This window comes from Urocitellus parryii (assembly GCF_045843805.1).
Source record: "Urocitellus parryii isolate mUroPar1 chromosome 16 unlocalized genomic scaffold, mUroPar1.hap1 SUPER_16_unloc_2, whole genome shotgun sequence".
Classification (NCBI taxonomy): Eukaryota; Metazoa; Chordata; class Mammalia; order Rodentia; family Sciuridae; genus Urocitellus; species Urocitellus parryii.
Genome location: NW_027551780.1, coordinates 1 through 17,926, shown reverse-complemented (window position 1 = coordinate 17,926; position 17,926 = coordinate 1). Strand labels below are relative to the sequence as shown.

General features: G+C 39.2%; 1 protein-coding gene across 1 annotated transcript; it reads right to left on the bottom strand.

Annotated features, from left to right (window-relative positions):
* Window positions 1-1,702: 1,702 nt before the first annotated feature.
* Window positions 1,703-2,638, bottom strand: LOC144251501 (vomeronasal type-1 receptor 94-like). Its single transcript, XM_077794375.1, has one exon. The coding sequence runs from the start codon at window positions 2,636-2,638 to the stop codon at window positions 1,703-1,705; it is 936 nt and encodes a 311-aa protein (XP_077650501.1).
* Between the last annotated feature and the right edge of the window lie 15,288 nt (window positions 2,639-17,926).

Below are 17,926 nucleotides of genomic sequence, written 5' to 3'. Positions count from 1 at the left end.
ATCTCAGCACATCAGAGTAGTGTTTTCTGCCCTTGGTGGGGTGTTCTACATGTCTCTTGGATCCTTTTGTCCTGGTTTACAGCTACACCTTGATGTGCAATCTTAAGATTGTGTTGCAGTCATTGTGATCTCAGCTGCCCAATATCATTTGATTGAGGAGTTTAATTGATTCAAACTTAACACCTATTCATGATAACTTAAACAGCCACTTTGTTCTGTCCTGTAATCCTTTGGACCCCTTTCTCCTCTTTTCTATGTTCCTTTTCTGATTTTTAAAATGTTTAGACTCATATTCTTTGCTTCCTTTACTACTTACATTTTTTTATAAAGACATTCTATTTGAGAGTATTTTATATTTTGCTAATTTTTCTAATTAAATAGAATATATGACAAGTTCATAATTTTCACAGCACTGCTGTCATGATTGGTAAACTCCCACATGTGACTTACTGTCTAAACCTGGTGTTCTTACTGCATGCACCTCTCACCCAGAAAGCCTCAATATGGGAGCTACCCACTGTGATGCTGAACATCTTTGGAAGGCTGAGAGACCCAGAGTGGCTTGTAACAGCATCTGCATGGAGAACACCTCTCCTGGGAGAGGCTTAGATCAGAAGTGAGCTTCTCAAAACCAATCTTCACATCCCTGGGACAAATCAGCTCAGATGTTTCAAAGCTCATCAAATAACCCTGTGGCACGTTTAGAGTCTTATCCCTTACTTTATAGTTTCAGAAAGAATGTTTTCCACAACTGAGTTGATAATTAAAATACTTTTATGAGGATAAAATGTATATAACATAAGCATTCTGACCACTTTTCAGCATTCAGTAAAGTGGCCTGGAATCTATTCAGATTATTGCACAACAGTCACCACCACCCATGACAGCATTCACTTCCTAACTGAATAGAGGTTCTCCACATACCAAGGGATAGTGCCCCACTGCCCCCTCTCTTGGTCTCTGGGATGCTTTTGTGTTCCTGCTCTGTCACTCTGCCCACTCCAACTCCCACCTTTTTTAAGTACATTTATACAATGTTTGTTCTTTTGCGACTAAACCGGCTTCACTGAGTATAGTAACTTTAGGACTCAGCTATGCAGCCCGTGTTCCAGAATATTTTCCATTTTAAGGTCATTGCGTATTGTTTACATATTCTTATGGTTGTAGGTGTTGAGTTGTTTTTAAGTTCAAATATTTAAAGCATGGTTTTAGGAGCAGTGATGTGGAAATGACTATTTGATTCCCTGCATGTAAAATGTGTGTGTGTGTGTGTGTGTGTGCCTTTGAATGTGTATTGTTTGTGTGCTGGATCATGTGATATTTTGTGGTAGAATATGTTTACAAATGTAGTTAGGAAAAATACAGATAATGGAGACGATGCAATATTTGAAAACCATTGGAACTGTTGTGTATCTAAAAAGAGTTTGGAATAACCCAGGTTATGACAAGTGACATCCAACTCACAGGCCCCTATTAAGGATCCAGTGAGAAACATGACATTGCCAAAATATCTCAGAGAGGCACATGGTTTGGCTTTCATTGATGTAATTGTCATCCCTGCATGTACAAGTGGATAGTTTAACAGAGGGAGCGAGACTTTGCATTGCATTTAAACCAAAGACTCAAAACACTCTGTCATGATAAATCACTCCAAATTCAGCGCAATTTCTTGCCTTAACAGAACTTATTCACCACTGCCTACTCAAATGTTTACAGTCTTCTCCCACATGTATCTGAAAATAACAATTATACGTTTTTCAGTACAAATAAACACCAAAGGGCTGAACGAGGCATAGCTATGGGACACGAGGATCTGGATACAGTAAAATATTGGATCATCTTTCAGTGTGATTCTAGCATAGGAGACTATGCTGTCCAAGATGGACATGACCACGAAGCAACTCATGAGCAGCAGGATTGTCTGGGTGGCCCTCAGTTCTGGGGATGACACTGGAGACAGGCTGCTGCTGTGGAGATGTTGGGACTGCCTCTTGTGCCTGCACAGGAGAGCCACCATGTACCCATTGGAGAAGGCCATGATTCCTATAAAAGAGACTTCCCTGAAGGTCAGCAGGGTGGACAAGCTGTGCCTGAGGAAGAAGGTCATGGGAATGAAGGAGCAGGATTCTGTGATGTACATAAAGTTGTCTGAGGTCCAATTGGGGGTAGCAGCAATGGAGATGAAGAGATGACTACTGAAGGATGAGTAGATGACCCACAGGAAGAGAAGGAAACACAGGTTGTGAAGAGAGGATTTATGTTTGAACCTTGCCAAGCAGGAGCTCCTGGGGCTGAGGGTTATGGCTTGGAGGACACTCAGCAGGCAGGTGGCACAGATGGAGAAGCCCCTCATCAACCTGTACAGGTAGATGAGCAATTTACACGTAAGGTCATCCCACCTTCCCCCCTGAGGTATAAAAATGTCCGAAGCTATTAAGCCATTGATGAGCAGAATTGCCAGGTGGATCAGGGCCAGGAGACCAATGGGCAGGTCAGTGGGCTTAGGTCTGTGCCCAGTAATGTGCAAGGAGATGTGAACGAGGAGAAGAAGAGTGTTGGCTATGACCCCAACGCCAGTCACGGTGTACACGGTGTTTCTTATGTGAATATTACTGTATAGTCTGTTGGCTTTGTTCATCTTACAAGGGAAAGAAAAATATGGTGACCACAGTAACTCACAAAAATGTCTTTTTTTTTTTTTTGCAAATCTGACCTCCTTCATTAATCTCAAATGAACACCACTTCCATTAAGAAAAACAGAAGATTCATCCAACTGTATTTTTATTCCACATGAAAATTCAGTTCTGGTGCCGAGCACAGTGGTGTCTGCCTGAAATCCCAGTGACCCCAGATGCTGAGGCAGGAGGATCACAAGAGTAAAGCCAGTCTGGGCGTATTAGTGAGACCCTGTTTCAAAATACAGAATCAAGTTGTAACTTGGTGCTGGTGCACTTACCCACCAGGCAGCCCTCAGCACAAAATTAAAAAAAAAAAAAAACAACTATGTTCTATTCACACCCTAGAGAATGCATCTCCATGCACCGCCTTATCTCCATACCTTTCAATCTCACTGGGACCTCCACAATAGCATACATATTGATATTTCAGTTTTCTTGTACACTAAGAATTGCCATCCAGGTGCCGTGGTGCACTCATGTAATCCCAGTGGCTCGGGAGGCTGAGATGGGACAATGGCAAGTTCAATGATGATGTCACCAAGTTAGCAAGGACCTAAGCAACTTCCTGAGACCCTGTTGTCTCAAAATTAAAAATAAAAAGTGCCAGGGATTTTTTTTTAAATGGGGCCACGTCATGGCTCAAAAGAAGTGCCATCTATCTTAGAATATATTTCCTTCCTATTTCCTCATGTCTGAGGTTGTCTGGGGCAAGACAGGAGCTTACTTGATTTGCCTTTTTGTGATCTTGTCTGTCAGGTGCATATTAGGAGGTCTACAAACTGGGCCAAATTGCAGGGGTTGATTGCAAGAAACTGGAAGTGAGACCCTCCCAAACATGAGTGTGCACAGACTAGACCTGCACGGAGTTACTTCAGGTCAGCAATATGTTAACTCTGGCTTATTTCCCACCATACCAAATTTTTGTAATATATAAACAATGTTGGTGTGAACTCTGATGTCGGACTGATTGAAGTTTCGAGTCGGAGCTGCCATTTACCACAACTTCTTCTTAAGCACCCTGGGATGCTGAGGTCCAGTCATCTCAGCTGTCCACATAAAGCGTCCTGTTATGTGGATCCTGCAGAGACTATTTGGGAAAAAGTATAGTGTGCCTACAAACTTTGGAAGTGTTTGTGGCACATAATGAGCTCTCCAGAAATATTGGCTTCTAATCTTATTATCATACAGTACTTCATTCACAAGACTTGGGAGAATCAATGCACTTCCTTTAATAACAGATCAGCTGTGTCCCTTCCTGAAAGAAAGACAAGAAAGAAATTACCGCAGGGTGTGAGAGCGCACACCTGTAATCCCAGCAGGTCAGGAGCCTGAGCACGGAGGATGTGAGTTCAAAGCCAGCCTCAGACACTTACACAGGCTTTGAGCAACTCAGCAAGACCCTGTGTCTAAATAAAATATGAAAATAGGTGGAGATGTGACTCAGTGGTTAATTGCTCCTGTGTTCAAACTCCAGTTAAAAAAATAGAAAAACCAACATAGTAGAATATTTGCACAATCCTGTTGTTAGGACTCAAAATTTTATGTCAGTCCTTGGAATCCTCTGAGGTGGCTACACATGTCACATTTTTGTTCATCCTCCAGCCAGAATAACTAGATTATGTTAGAATATTCTGGAAAAATTACCAAGAGCATAGTTTTTTTTTTTCCTTTAAAGACATTACAATCAGAGTAGTAAATAGAACTACATTTAAAACAGACTTGGTGCTGTTTTAAAAAAGAGTTGGTGTTTCAAGGTTTTAATTAAAGGACACGTGTCCAGCCCACTCCTGAAAGATGAGCTCTAAGATGTTATCTCTATTACAAGTTCAAAGTGACATTTTTCTGGAATCAAATGCCCAAGAGTAAAATTTATGTTGGAGAATTTGTTGAATGATCTACTGGAACAACATTTCTTGGAGAGTGTGTGCAATGCTTTTTAGGTTTCATACATGAGTAAGAACGTGCAGTGTTTGTCTAAAAGGGAAATTCTCTATACCATTAGGGAAAAAGTTCTTTATTTCCCAGATGTGGTGATCAGGAAAAATACAATGTTATTCTTCCACTTTTTATTCAGTATATTCAGGATTGCTACCATGACAAGCCCAGAAATGACACTAGGAAGATCTTCCACAAGGCACACATGATCACAGGCACAGATGTTATTCCCTTCCATCGTTATACATAAAATTGCATATATCTGTTCTTATCACAACTGTTTCATGTAGTTTAAATATATGAAGCTTTAAAAGAATAACTTAAACATCTATTTTTAACTATAATCATTTATGTAGAACATTTTTAAATAAAAATTTAAAATTTTAGTTCTAAAATTGTGTTCTCTTTTATAGAGAGGGACATTTGTGTGAAATGGCGACTTTGCTTCCGTTGTGTTTAATTCATGTTAAAACATGTGCAAGGCTAGCACACAGCATCATAAAACCCTTTTGGTAACAAGTTTAAATCACCTCAAATTGGAGCATTCAAGGACAAGATTTTCAATCTTACTTCAAAAAATGTAGTCATGCAAACAGGAAAGTTTTGGGAAAAGTAGGAAGAAGTCAGGAATTTTCAAAAATATTTTGAAATTAAGACCTCAGTTCATTGTTGCTTTAAAATGACCAGAAAATCTTATTTGTCTGAAGGCAAAACTGCACAGTAGCAGAATGAAAAACGAGTCTCCTTTCTCCAGAGCATGAAGGAGAGTGAGCAAACACTTTCAACAACAGAAATGGTGTAGACCCAGGAGCAATTTTTTTATATATGAATCTATCCAGTTGTGAACAAAGAGTTTATTTTTCCTATCAGCAATTGAACCCAGGACTCCTCAACCACTGATACACAGCCTGAGCCACATCCTCTTTTTTATTTTGAGACAGAGTCTTACTAAGTTGCCGAGGGCCTTGCTAATATCCTGAGGTTAGCTTTAAATTCACAATCCTGCTGCCTCAGCCTCCAGGACCCTGGGATTCCCGTGCCCAACCTTTATCTAAATTTCAGATCACATCATAATGTAACAGCAAATCATACATCCAATACAGAAAAATGATTCACTTAAATATCATACAATATGTAAGTGACTTTAAAAAGTAAGTAGCTACATCTGTGTTAACAGCTCAGTGACATTAGTATGAGTTCTGGTGAATAAGAACCCTTTATAAAAATGAGCTAAAAGAAATTGTCCAGCATGTCCTCTCCCAGCCATCACACCTGCCACTCACACCTGTCTAGCACAGAAGAGCCCAGAGGCTCAGTACCAGGATGAAACTTTCTGCTTCCCTGCAGGGTAATCAAGGGGCCTCCTAACCTGTGGCTCTTAGCAATGTGATGGTATTCAGTTAACACGCTGTTCAAACCAAACTACATTAGAAAGACTGCACCTTTCATGGAGAGGGACATAAGTCACAGGGGAAGAAACGTGGCCCAGGTGCAGTGGTGCACACCTGTAATCCCAGAAGTTTGGGAGACTGAGACAGAAGGATCACAAGTTTGAGGCCAGCCTCAGCAACTTAAAGAGGCCCTAAGCACCTTAGGGAGACCCTGTATCTAAATAAAATATTAAAAGTGCTGGGGTTGTGGTTCAAGAGTCAAGCACTCCACTGGGCTTCATCCCAGATACCAAAATAAAATAATAATACCAGCAGCAGCAAGGGAGCACACTTTGATTCACGGTTGCCACCTAGTTCAACTTCACCATGATTCCCATCGCTAAAGTAAGATGGACAAGTGAAATCTGGGAGGGGGACTCATCCTGCTTTAAGTGGGTTAGGATCTCAGGAAACATTGTGCAGGAAGTTCTTCTCTGTGGCAGAGATTTAGCTGGAAAACTCTGAAGAGCACTAGGGAGAAACAGCTTGCCCATCAGGGAGGGCACAGCCACCCACAGCCAGGTGCCCTGCTGGGTGAAGAGCCACTGTGACATATATAAGCTACAGGATCCAGAAGGAGAAAATCCTGGAGAATATTCGGGTTAATCAATGGCAGCTATTTGCGGAAAATAAGGCTGAAAATAATCCATTGTTTCTGTAAATTGGAAGGATTTAAGTACAGCTCAGTTTTCACACTTACAGACAGACCCAAAGAATATTTTAAATTCTGTATTCAGAATCATTAAAAGAAAAATTAGTCTTCTAACAAATAGGAAACAGCAGACTAGATTCATCACAGACCCTAAGCTGTCATCACTGGGAAACCCAAACTTACCTGCAGGAGGATCTGTTCCCCTGATGATGTGAGGCAAGTCCAGTTTGCTTTAGGAAGAAGAAAAGCAGATAGATTCATTTTTTTTCTGGAAGTGCATTTGCATGAAATACGACCTGAAAATACAAACCAGGACAGAATGAGTTTAGGATGTGGGTGAAAGGCACACTCATACACTGCTGGTGGGACTGCAAATTGGTGCAGCCAATCTGGAAAGCAGTATGGAGATTCCTTGGAAATCTGGGAATGGAACCACCATTTCACCCAGATATTCCTCTCCTCAGTTTATAGCCAAAGGAATTAAAAACATCACACTACAGGGACACAGCCACACCAATGTTTATAGCAGCACATTTCACAATAGCTAAACTGTGGAGCCAACCTAGATGCCCTTCAGTGGATGAATGGATAAAAAAAAAAAATGTGGCATATATACTCAAAGGCCTTTGTAACACTTTCATTACTACAGAAAGGGCAAACAGAATTTTTAATTGAATAATGAAAATAATAAAGATTAATGGACACAAATATTATTCTTACCTAGCTATGGCTAATAATGTTACCTTGTCATTGGGGAAGGAGAAGGACACCACCATTGGATTCACTGGTCTTTTTCTGGGATGGTGACACAGGACCACTGTCCTCTCACTTGAAATTCGCTCATGGGCAGACACACAGTATGGAGTGGCACCATTCACTTCTAAATTGTGTTATTAAATGTAGGACAAGAAAGATTGTATGGGAAAGTTCAATAGATGTCTGTGGCAATGTGAGGTTGCCCTCATTACCTTCTGGGCCACATAAAATTATGGTTTTTAATTCCTTAGAGTCTAGTAGTCACAGAGCAGTAATATTCTGTTTGTTCAGGAAGGTGAGAGAAGAAAACCTTGGTATATGTAGTACAAAGCAGACAGGCAACTTATTACATCCCTGATTATTGGTTTAGGAGTAAATAGCATATCAAAAAGGGAAATGCATATATAACATGAGCACTGCTGTAGTTTCTAGAAAAAAAATTAAGTAGAAACCTGAGATAATGGCAATTCCTATTGAAAATAGCCCCTAAATTTCTGTGTCTCAAAGGATGACGCAACCTAGGAAGATATCCTTCCTCACATTTCACACAGCACCTTAGTCTTCTTAAATATAGGGGTGAGAGCTGGCTGTCTCAAGCTACCAAAAACCTCACTTCTAGACCCAGTTTTCCCCTTGCAACCTCCACATACAGGCCCCAGGTACTCACTCATTATCTCTGTGGAACGGAGAAGCACTTACCTGGACGGATTCTGGGCACTTGGTGCTCCTGAGAAAAACCTGCATGGTTATAAGGAAAGGGTGCTGTGAGCTCATCTCTCTGCAGCCTGCAATTTTAGAGTCTCTACTAAGGTGATAAGATCCCACTGGGGAGCACAGAACTATAGAGTCCCCAGTGGAACATTTTGCTTGTCCCCTTGATTTGATTCTATTCTGGATAACAACCATCTGGGGAGAGGTGCTCAAAATTTCCTATGAGTTTTCTTGTCAAAAAAGTGCATCCCAATCTTGTAGAGAACTCCAAGTTTTCTTACTTGGATTCAAAGTTAAAATTAACTGATATCCTTTCCACATGTTGTGATGCCTGGATTCTGGGGGGGGAGAAGTTCATAGATCCACCTGAGGCTCTGTAGATCCTCTCCCTGTGACTCCATTTTCACATGGACCACCTGGTTTCCTGACATTCCTGCTCACATACTCCGTGATTTTCAAACAGAAAATTCCAGAATTCACACTGCATCACAGAAAAATGCTCTTGAAACACAACAGAAAAAATAGAGGCAGATATGGAGGCTGGGCTTGAGGGAGCAGCAGGCAGGTGGCACCTACTTGCAGGTGAGGCAGTCTGTGCTGGACTCCACTCTGTTGGGAACCTGAGTGATCATCCCTCAGGTTCATCCTCATCAATGGAGACAGGAAAAAGGCTCATTCTTCCTCTGGAAGGAACAATCAAAATGCTTGTTAGTTTCTTATGTAATTCATTTTTTAACATTTTTTTTAAGTTGGACACAATATCATCTTTATTTTATTTATTTATTTTTATGTGGTGCTGAGGATCGAACCCAGGGCCTTGCACATGCTAAGCAAGCACTCTACTGTCAAGCCTCAATGCCGCAGTCTGGCTGGGCACAATTCAGGAGCCACTTGCCAAAAGAAACGAACTTTACTTTTAGAACACACACACCACACCACACAGCTCCTCAGGAAAAACCCTCAGAGCCCAACTGCCACCACCGGCTTCCCACAAGCCTCTCAACCTCCCCCACTCCTCCTGCTTTTGAGGCCGATTGGCTGGGTCATGTGGGCGGAGCCAAAAAACGTCCCCCAATGAGCATCACCGCAGAGGAGCCAATTTGTAGCTCCTTCTAGTGTAGAGAAACTATGTATGTCATGTGTAGTTTTATCTGCTAAATCATTGCCCAAACTAAGGGCTCCAGGCAATCCTGTATGTGCCCTAATATGTCCTATAAAGAATGGATCTTTTCTGTCCCAGATTAGACTTCATATAGTGGAAAGCGAAGAGAAAACAGTAGAGGAAGGGGAAATCCTACCAGCATTTTCAAGGGATACTATAGCATTAACTAAGTTGGAGCCTCATCCCACATGTTGGAGATTAGGGCCTACTTTTTTTTTTTATTAGATGCAAGGTCTCTGGTTTTATTCCCAGGTCCTTGATCCATTAAAAGAAACTTGAAATCGAAAAAAAGTGAGGAGGGGGGATTTTGGCTGCAGGGTGTTCATTCCAGTTATTAGTTGGTTGGTTTTCTGTTGTTTTGTTTTTGGCATTAGTATGGAACCCAGGGGTGCTTAAACTCTGAACCCCAGTCGCAGCCCTTTGAAATTTTATTTAGAGACAGGGCTTCACTGAGTTGCCTAGGGCCTCACTAAGTTGCTGAGGCTGGCCTCCAACTTGTGATCCTCCTGCCTCAGTCTCCCAAGCTGCTGGAATAACAGTCATGCACCACCCAACCTTGATTCATTCAGGTATTTAATATAAAAGGGTTATTTAGGAATACTTTTATATTTACATAAAATTTACCAAAACAACAGAGGAATTTCCTAAATATCCTCCACCTGGGAAGGAGAAATCCATCCTCCATTTTACAAATTTAGCATTACTGTGTGTACTGGATTGCTACAGCTATCAGATCAGAATACCACAGACTGAGTGCTCAAAAGGTCGGAAATCCATGATGACTGTTTCTTAGATTTGCTTCCTCCTGTGTCCTCTCTTCTTGACTTGCAGATGGCCACCTGAGGTTGTATCCTTTTCTGGTCTCCCTTCTGAGCATTGTCTGAATCCAAATCTTATAAGGACGTGAGTCACACCTTTTTAGGACAAAGCCATGTGAACTCATGTGAACATACCATAACTATATCGGTAAAGGTTCTGCCTTCCAATGTTACCTCAGTATCAAAGTCTGAGAGTTAGGACTTGAATGTAGAAAGTTTGAGAGTACATGAGTCAGCCTGTGACACAGGGCACCAAACCAAGAACTGACATCAAACACTACCAAATAAGAGTTATCTTTTTAATTTCACAAATTTTTGTGGGGGTCATTTATTCATGTGCACATAGAAAAGTCAAGTCCATTTCATTCTACTGTCTTCTATATTCAGATTGCCCCTCCCTTTCCATCATTCCCCTTTGACAAATCCAATGTAATTCCATTCTTTCCTACCCACCACTTATTGTGAGATAGCATCCACATACTAGAGAAAGCATTGGGTCTTTAGTTTGAGGAGTTTGAATAACTCCCATTAGCATGACAGTCCCCCATTCCATCCACTGACTGGCAATGCGTATCACTCCTCTTTGTTTGGGTATATTCCATGGTGTGTATGTAGCACATATTTTTCACCCATTCATCTGGTGAAGGACACCTGTGTTGGTTCCACAGTGAGCAATTGTGAGTTGAGCTGGTGTTAACATTGATGTGCCTGCATCACTATAGTTCGCTGATTTTAAATCCACGTGGTGGTTCCATTCCTAGTTTCCTGAGCAATCTCCACAGTGATTTCCAGAGTGGTTGCACCACTTTGCAGTCCCACAGCCATGGATGAGTGTAACTTTTCCCCCACATCCTCACCAACACTTATTGTTACTCATATTCTTTATAATTGCCATTCTGACCTACATGAGATGAAATCTCGGTATAGTTTTAGTTTGCATTTCTCTAATTGCTAGAAAAACCAAAAAACTCAAGAAATATTGAACATTTTTTTCTATATTTGTTGACCATTGGTATTTCTCTCTCTATGAAGTGTCTGCTCATTTTCTATGCCCATTGATTGATTGGGTTATTTGTTTTTGTGGTGTTCAGTTTTTTGAGTTATATCCTGGAGATTAGTGCTCTGTCTGAAATGTGGGTGGCAAAGATGTTCTCCCATTCTGTAAATCCTCTCCCCCCATTCTTGATCATTTCCCTTGCTGTAAAAAAGCTTTTGAGTTTGGTTTCATGCCATTTATTTACTTTTTTTTAAAGAGAGAGTGAGAGAGAGAGAGAGAGAGAGAGAGAGAGAGAGAGAGAGAGAGAGAGAGAGAGAATTTTTAATATTTATTTTCTAGTTCTCGGCGGACAACAACTTTGTTGATATGTGGTGCTGAGGATCGAACCCAGGCCACACGCATGCCAGGCGAGCACGCTACCGCTTGAGCCACATCCCCAGCCCCAGATTTATCTACTCTTGATTGAACTTTTTGCGCTTTAGGAGTTTTATTGAGGAAGTTGGTTCCTAAGCCAACATGAGGTAGATTGGGGTCTCTGGGTCTCTGGTCTAATGCTTAAGTTCTTGATCCACTTAGAGTTGGGTTTTGTGCAGGTTGAGAGACAAGGGTTTAATTGCATGTGGCTACATGTGGATTTCCAGTTTTTCCCACTCCATTTTTGTGAGAGGTTATCATTTCTCCAATGTGTGTTTTCAGCGCCTTTGTCTAGTATGAGGTCACTGTATTTCTGTGGATTCATCTCTGTGTCTTCTGTTCTTACCATTGGTCTACCTGTCTGCTTGGTGCTCATACACCATGTCGTTTTTGATACTGTAGCTCTGTAGTATAACTTAAGGGTCTGGTATTGTGATGTTTCCTGCTTCATTTTTCTTACTAAGGATTGGTTTGGCTATGCTGGGCCTCTTGTGTTTTCCAAATGAATGTTATGACTGATTATTTCTATTCCTATGGAAAATGTTACTGGGATTTTAATAGGAAATCTATTCAATCTGTGTAGCACTTGTGGTAGTATGGCCATTTTGACAATGTTAATTCTACCTCTCTAAGATCAAGGAAGATCTTTCCATCTCCTGAGGTATTCTTCAATTTTATTCTTTAGAGTTCTGTGTTTTCCTTGTTAAAGTCTTTTATCTCTTTTGATTGATTCCCAAATATATATATTTTTGAGGCTACTGTGAATGGGGTAGTTTTCCTAATTTCTTTTTCAGTCAATTCATCACTGATGTATAGGAATGCAATTGAATTATAGGTGTTGATTTTACATCCCCCTACTTTGCTAAATTTATTTGTGAGTTGCAGAAGTTTTCTAGTGGAGATTTTTGGTTTCTCTAAATATAGAATCATGTGATCAGGAAATAAGGATAGTTTGAGTTCTTCTTTTTCTCTTCATGTTCCTTTAATTTCTTTCTTCTGTCCCTTGCTCTGGCTAGAGTTTCAAGATGATGTTGAATAAAAAGTGGTGAAACAGGCATCCTTATCTTGTACCAGTATTTCAAGAGAATATGCTTTCAATCTTTCCATTTAGGATGACGTTGGCATTGGGTTTAGCATATATAGCTTTTACAATACATGTTCCTTATATCCCTGGTTCTTCTAGAATTTTGAACATGAATGCTTGCTGTGCTTTTTCAAAGTTTTTTCTGCATCTATTGAGAAAGTATGATTCTTGTCTCTAAGTCTATTGATGTGATGTATTACATTTATTGATTTCCATTATGTTGAACCAAACTTGCATTTTTTTAGCTGAACCCCTCTTGATCATAGGACACTATATTTTTAAAATGATTTTGTAGGCATTTTTCCAGAATTTTATTAAGAATTTTTGCATCTAAGTTCATCAGGGTTATTGGTCTGAGGTTGCTTTTCTTGGTGTGTCTTTGTCTGGTTTTGGTATCAGGGTGATACCAGCTTTATGGAATGAGTTTGAAAAAGTTCCCTCCTCTTCTATTGCATGGAATGATTTGAGAAGTGTTGGTGTTAGTTCTTCTTTGAAAGTCTCATAAAATTGGCTGATTCCTATCAGAACTCAAAGATGTTAATCAGATATGATTTGCATTTTCAGTCATTTGGGTTTATTTTTGCCTTTCAACTTGAATTAGTTTGTTCTTCCCTCCCTTTAAAAAAAATATTGTTGGTTGTTCAAAACATTACATAGTTCTTGACATATCATATGTCACACTTTGATTCAAGTGGGTTATGAACTCCAATTTTTACCCCATATACAGATTGCAGAATCACATCGGTTACACATCCATTGATTTACATATAGCCATACTAGTGTTTGTTGTATTCTGTTGCCTGTACTATCCTCTACTATCCCCCCTCCCCTCCCCTTCCCCTCCCATCTTCTCTCTCTACCCCATCTACTATAATTCATTTCTACCCCTTGTTTATTTCCCTTTCCCCTCACTTTCTCTTGAATGTAATTTCGTATAACCATGAGGGTCTCCTTCCATTTCCATGCAATTTCCCTTCTCTCTCTCTTTCCCTCCCCGTTCTTGTTGCTGTTTAATGGTGATCTTCTCATGCTCTTCCTCCCTATTCTGTTCTTAGTTGCTCTTCTTATATCAAAGATATCATTTGGCATTTGTTTTTTTTAGGGATTGGCTAGCTTCACTTAGCATAATCTGCTCTAGTGCCATCCATTTCCCTGCAAATTCCATGATTTTGTCATTTCTGAGTGCAGAGTAATACTCCACTGTGTATAAATGCCACATTTTTTATCCATTCATCTATTGAAGGGCATCTGGGTTGATTCCACAGTCTAGCTATTGTGAATTATGCTGCTATAAACATCAGTGTAGCAGTATCCCTATGATACACTCTTTTAAGGTCTTTAGGGAATAGTCCAAGAAGGGGAATAGCTGGGTCAAATGGTGGTTCCATTCCCAGCTTTCCAAGAAATCTCCATACTGCTTTCCAAATTGGCCACACCAATTTGCATTCCCACCAGCAATGTACAAGTGTACCCTTTTCCCCACATCCTTGCCAGCACTTGTTGTTGTTTGACTTCATAATGTCTGCCAATCTTTCTGGAGTGAGATGGTATCTTAGGGTGGTTTTGATTTGCATTTCTCAGACTGCTAGAGATGATGAGCATTTTTTCATGTATTTGTTGATTGATTTTATGTCCTCCTGTGAGAAGTGTCTGTTCAGGTCCTTGGCCCATTTGTTGATTGGTTTATTTGTTATCTTATTTTTTAGTTTTTTTGAGTTCTTTGTGTACTCTGGATATTAGGGCTCTATCTGAAGTGTGAGGAGTAAAGTTCCCAGGATGTAGGCTCCCTATTTACCTCTCTTATTGTTTCTCTTGCTGAGAAAAAAACTTTTTAGTTTAAGTAAGTCCCATTTGTTGATTCTTGTTATTAACTCTTGTGCTATGAGTGTCCTATTAAGGAATTTGGAGCCCGACCACACAATATGTAGATTGGAGCCAACTTTTTCTTCTAGCAGACACAGAGTCTCTGATTTGATATCAAGCTCCTTGATCCACTTTGAGTTAACTTTTGTGCTTGGCGAGAGAAGGGGATTCAGTTTCATTTTGTTGCATATGGATTTCCAGTTTTCCAAGCACCATTTGTTGAAGATGTTATCCTTCCTCCATTGCATGCTTTTAGTCCCTTTATCAAATATAAGATAGTTGTAACTTTGTGGATTAGTCTCTGTGTCCTCTATTCTGTACCATTGGTCCACCTGCCTGTTTTCATACAAGTACCATGCTGTTTTTGTTACTATTGCTCTGTAGTATACTTTAAATCTGGTATCACACTACCACCTGATTCACACTTCCTGCTTAGAGTTTCTTTTGCTATTCTGGGTCTTTTATTTTTCCATATGAATTTCAAGATTTCTTTATCTATTTCTACAAGAAATGCCATATGGATTTTGATTGGCATTGCATTAAACTTTAGAGAAATTTTGGTAATATCGCCATCTTGATGATGTTAGTTCTGCCTATCCATGAACAGGGTATATTTTTCAATCTTCTAAGATCTTCTTCTATTTCTCTCTTTAGGGTTCTGTAGTTTTCGTTGTATAAATCTTTCACCTCTTTTGTTAGGTTGATTCCCATGTATTTTATTTTTTTGAGGATATTGTGAATGGAGTGGTTTTCCTCATTTGCATTTCAGAAGATTTGTCGCTGATATACAGGAATGCCTTTGATTTATGGGTGTTGATTTTATATCCTGACACTTTGCTGAATTAATTTATAAGCCCTAGTTGTTTCTTTCTACACCCTTTTGCGTCTGTTAGATATAGGATCCTATCATCCGCAAATAGTGATAATTTAAGTTCTTCTTTTCCTATTTTTATGCCTTTAATTTCTTTTGTCTGTCTAATTGCTCTGGCTAGTATTTCAAGAACTAAATTGAATAGAAGTCGTGAGAAAGGGCATCCCTGTCTTGTTCCAGATTTTAGAGGGAATGCCTTCTGTTTTTCTCCAGTCAGGATGATGCCAGCCTGAGGCTTAGCATAGATAGCTTTTACAATGTTGAGGTACGTTCCTGTTTTTTAGTGTTTTGAATATAAAGGGATGCTGTACTTTGTTGAATGCTTTTTCTGCATCTATCGAGATGATCATGTGGTTCTTATCTTTAAGTCTATTGATGTGGTGAATATCATTTATTGATTTCCATTTATTGAACCAGGCTTGCATCATGGGGATGAATCCTACTTGATCATGATGCACAATTTTTTTTGATATGCTTTTGTATCTGGTTCGCCAGGATTTTATTGAGGATTTTTGCATCTAAGTTTATTAGATATATTGGTCTGTAGTTTTCTTTCTTTGAAGTATCTTTGTCTGGTTTCAGGATCAGGGTGTTGTTGGCCTCATAGAATGAATTTGGAAGAGCTCCTTCTTTTGCTATTTCTTGAAATAGCTTCAAAAGTATTGATATTAATTCTTCTTTGAAGGTTTTGCAAAACTCGGCTGTATACCTGTCTGGTCCTGGGCTTTTTTTGGTTGGTAGTCTTTTTATATCTTCTTCTATTTCCTCCTTTGTTTTTGGTCTGTTTAGTTGCGTGTATCCTCCTGACTCTGTCTGGGCAGATCATATGACTTAAGAAGTTTATAGATATCTTCACTATGTTCTATTTTATTGGAATATAGCATTTCAAAACACTTTCTAATTATGTTCTGTATTTCTGTAGTGTCCATTGTGATATTGCCTTTTTCATCCCGTATGTTAGTAATTTGAATTCTCTCTCCTCTTCTTTAGCATGGCTAAGGGTCTGTCCATCTTATTTATTTTTTTGAAGAACCATCTTTTAGTTGTATCAATTTTTCAATTTTTTTGTTTCAATTTCGTTGCTTTCTGCTCTGATTTTAATTAATTCTTGTGTTCTACTACATTTGCTGTTTTTTTTTTTTTTTTTTTGCTTTTCCTTTTCTAGGGTGTTGAGATGAAGTGTGAGTTCATTTATATGTTGTTGTTTTTTTTTTTTTCTTTTTTTGAGGAATGACCTCCAGGTGATGAATTTCTCTCTTAAAACTGCTTTCATTGTGTCCCGTATATTCCGATATGTTGTGTTTGTATTTTCATTTATCTCTAAGAATGTTTTGATTTCCTCCTTTATGTCTTCTGTAACCCATTGATCATTCAGTAACATATTGTTCATTTTCCAGGTGATGCAGGATTTTTCCTTCCTTCTTTTATCATTGATTTCCAGTTTTATTCCATTATGATCAGATAAGATGCATGGTATTATCTCCACACCTTTATATTTACTAAGAGTTGCCCTATGGCATAATATATGGTCTATCTTTGAGTAAGATCCATGTGCTGTTGAGAAGAATGTGTATCCACTTGATGATGGTTGATATATTCTATATATTTCAGTTAAGTCTAGCTTATTGATTGTGATATTGAGTTCTATAGTTTTTTTATTCAGCTTTTGTCTGGAGGATCTGTCCAATAGAGAGAGCGGTGTGTTGAAGTCACCCATAATTATTGTGTTGTGGTTTATTGACTCTTGAACTTGAGGAGAGTTTGTTTTATGAACGTTGCAGCACCATTGTTTGGTGCATACATATTGATAATTGTTATGTCTTGTTGGTGGATGGTTCCTTTTAACAGTATATAGTGTCCTTCTTTATCCCTTTTGATTAACTTAGGTTTGAAGTTGATTTTATTTGATATGAGTATGGCCACTCCTGCTTTCTACCGAGGACCATGTGAGTTGTATGATTTTTCCCAACCTTTCACCTTCACCCTGTGTAAGTCTTTTCCTATCATATGAGTCTCCTGAAGGCAAAATATTGTTGGATCTGTTTTTTTAATCCAGGATACTAGCCCATGTCTCTTGATTGGTGAATTTAAGCCATTAACGTTTAGAGTTACTATTGATATATGGTTTGTACTTCCAGTCATGCTTATTTATTTATTTGGCTAGTTTTTCCTCTTTGGTTATTTTTCTCCCCCTTTACTGAGATACCTCCCACTGTTAATTTTGGGTGCTGTTTTTCAATTCCTCTTGTTGTAGTATTTTGCTCAAAATGCCTTGCAGTGCTGGTTTTCTGGCTGCAAATTCTTTTAACTTTTGTTTATCGTGAAATATTTTAATTTCATTGTCAAATCTGAAGCTTAATTTTGCTGGATACAATATTCTTGGTTGGAATCCATTTGGCGATCCATTCCATCTTTCATTTCTGGGAAGTGTTCTAAGATTATTTCATTCAACAGATTGTTCATTCCTTTGGTTTGAACCTCTATGCCTTCTTCTATCCCAATTACTCTAAAGTTTGTTTTTTTATGACATCCCATATCTCTTGGATAGATTGCTC

Excerpts from the sequence above, each read along its gene's own strand:
- LOC144251501 (XM_077794375.1), bottom strand. The coding sequence starts at position 2,638 with ATGAACAAAGCCAACAGACTATACAGTAATATTCACATAAGAAACACC.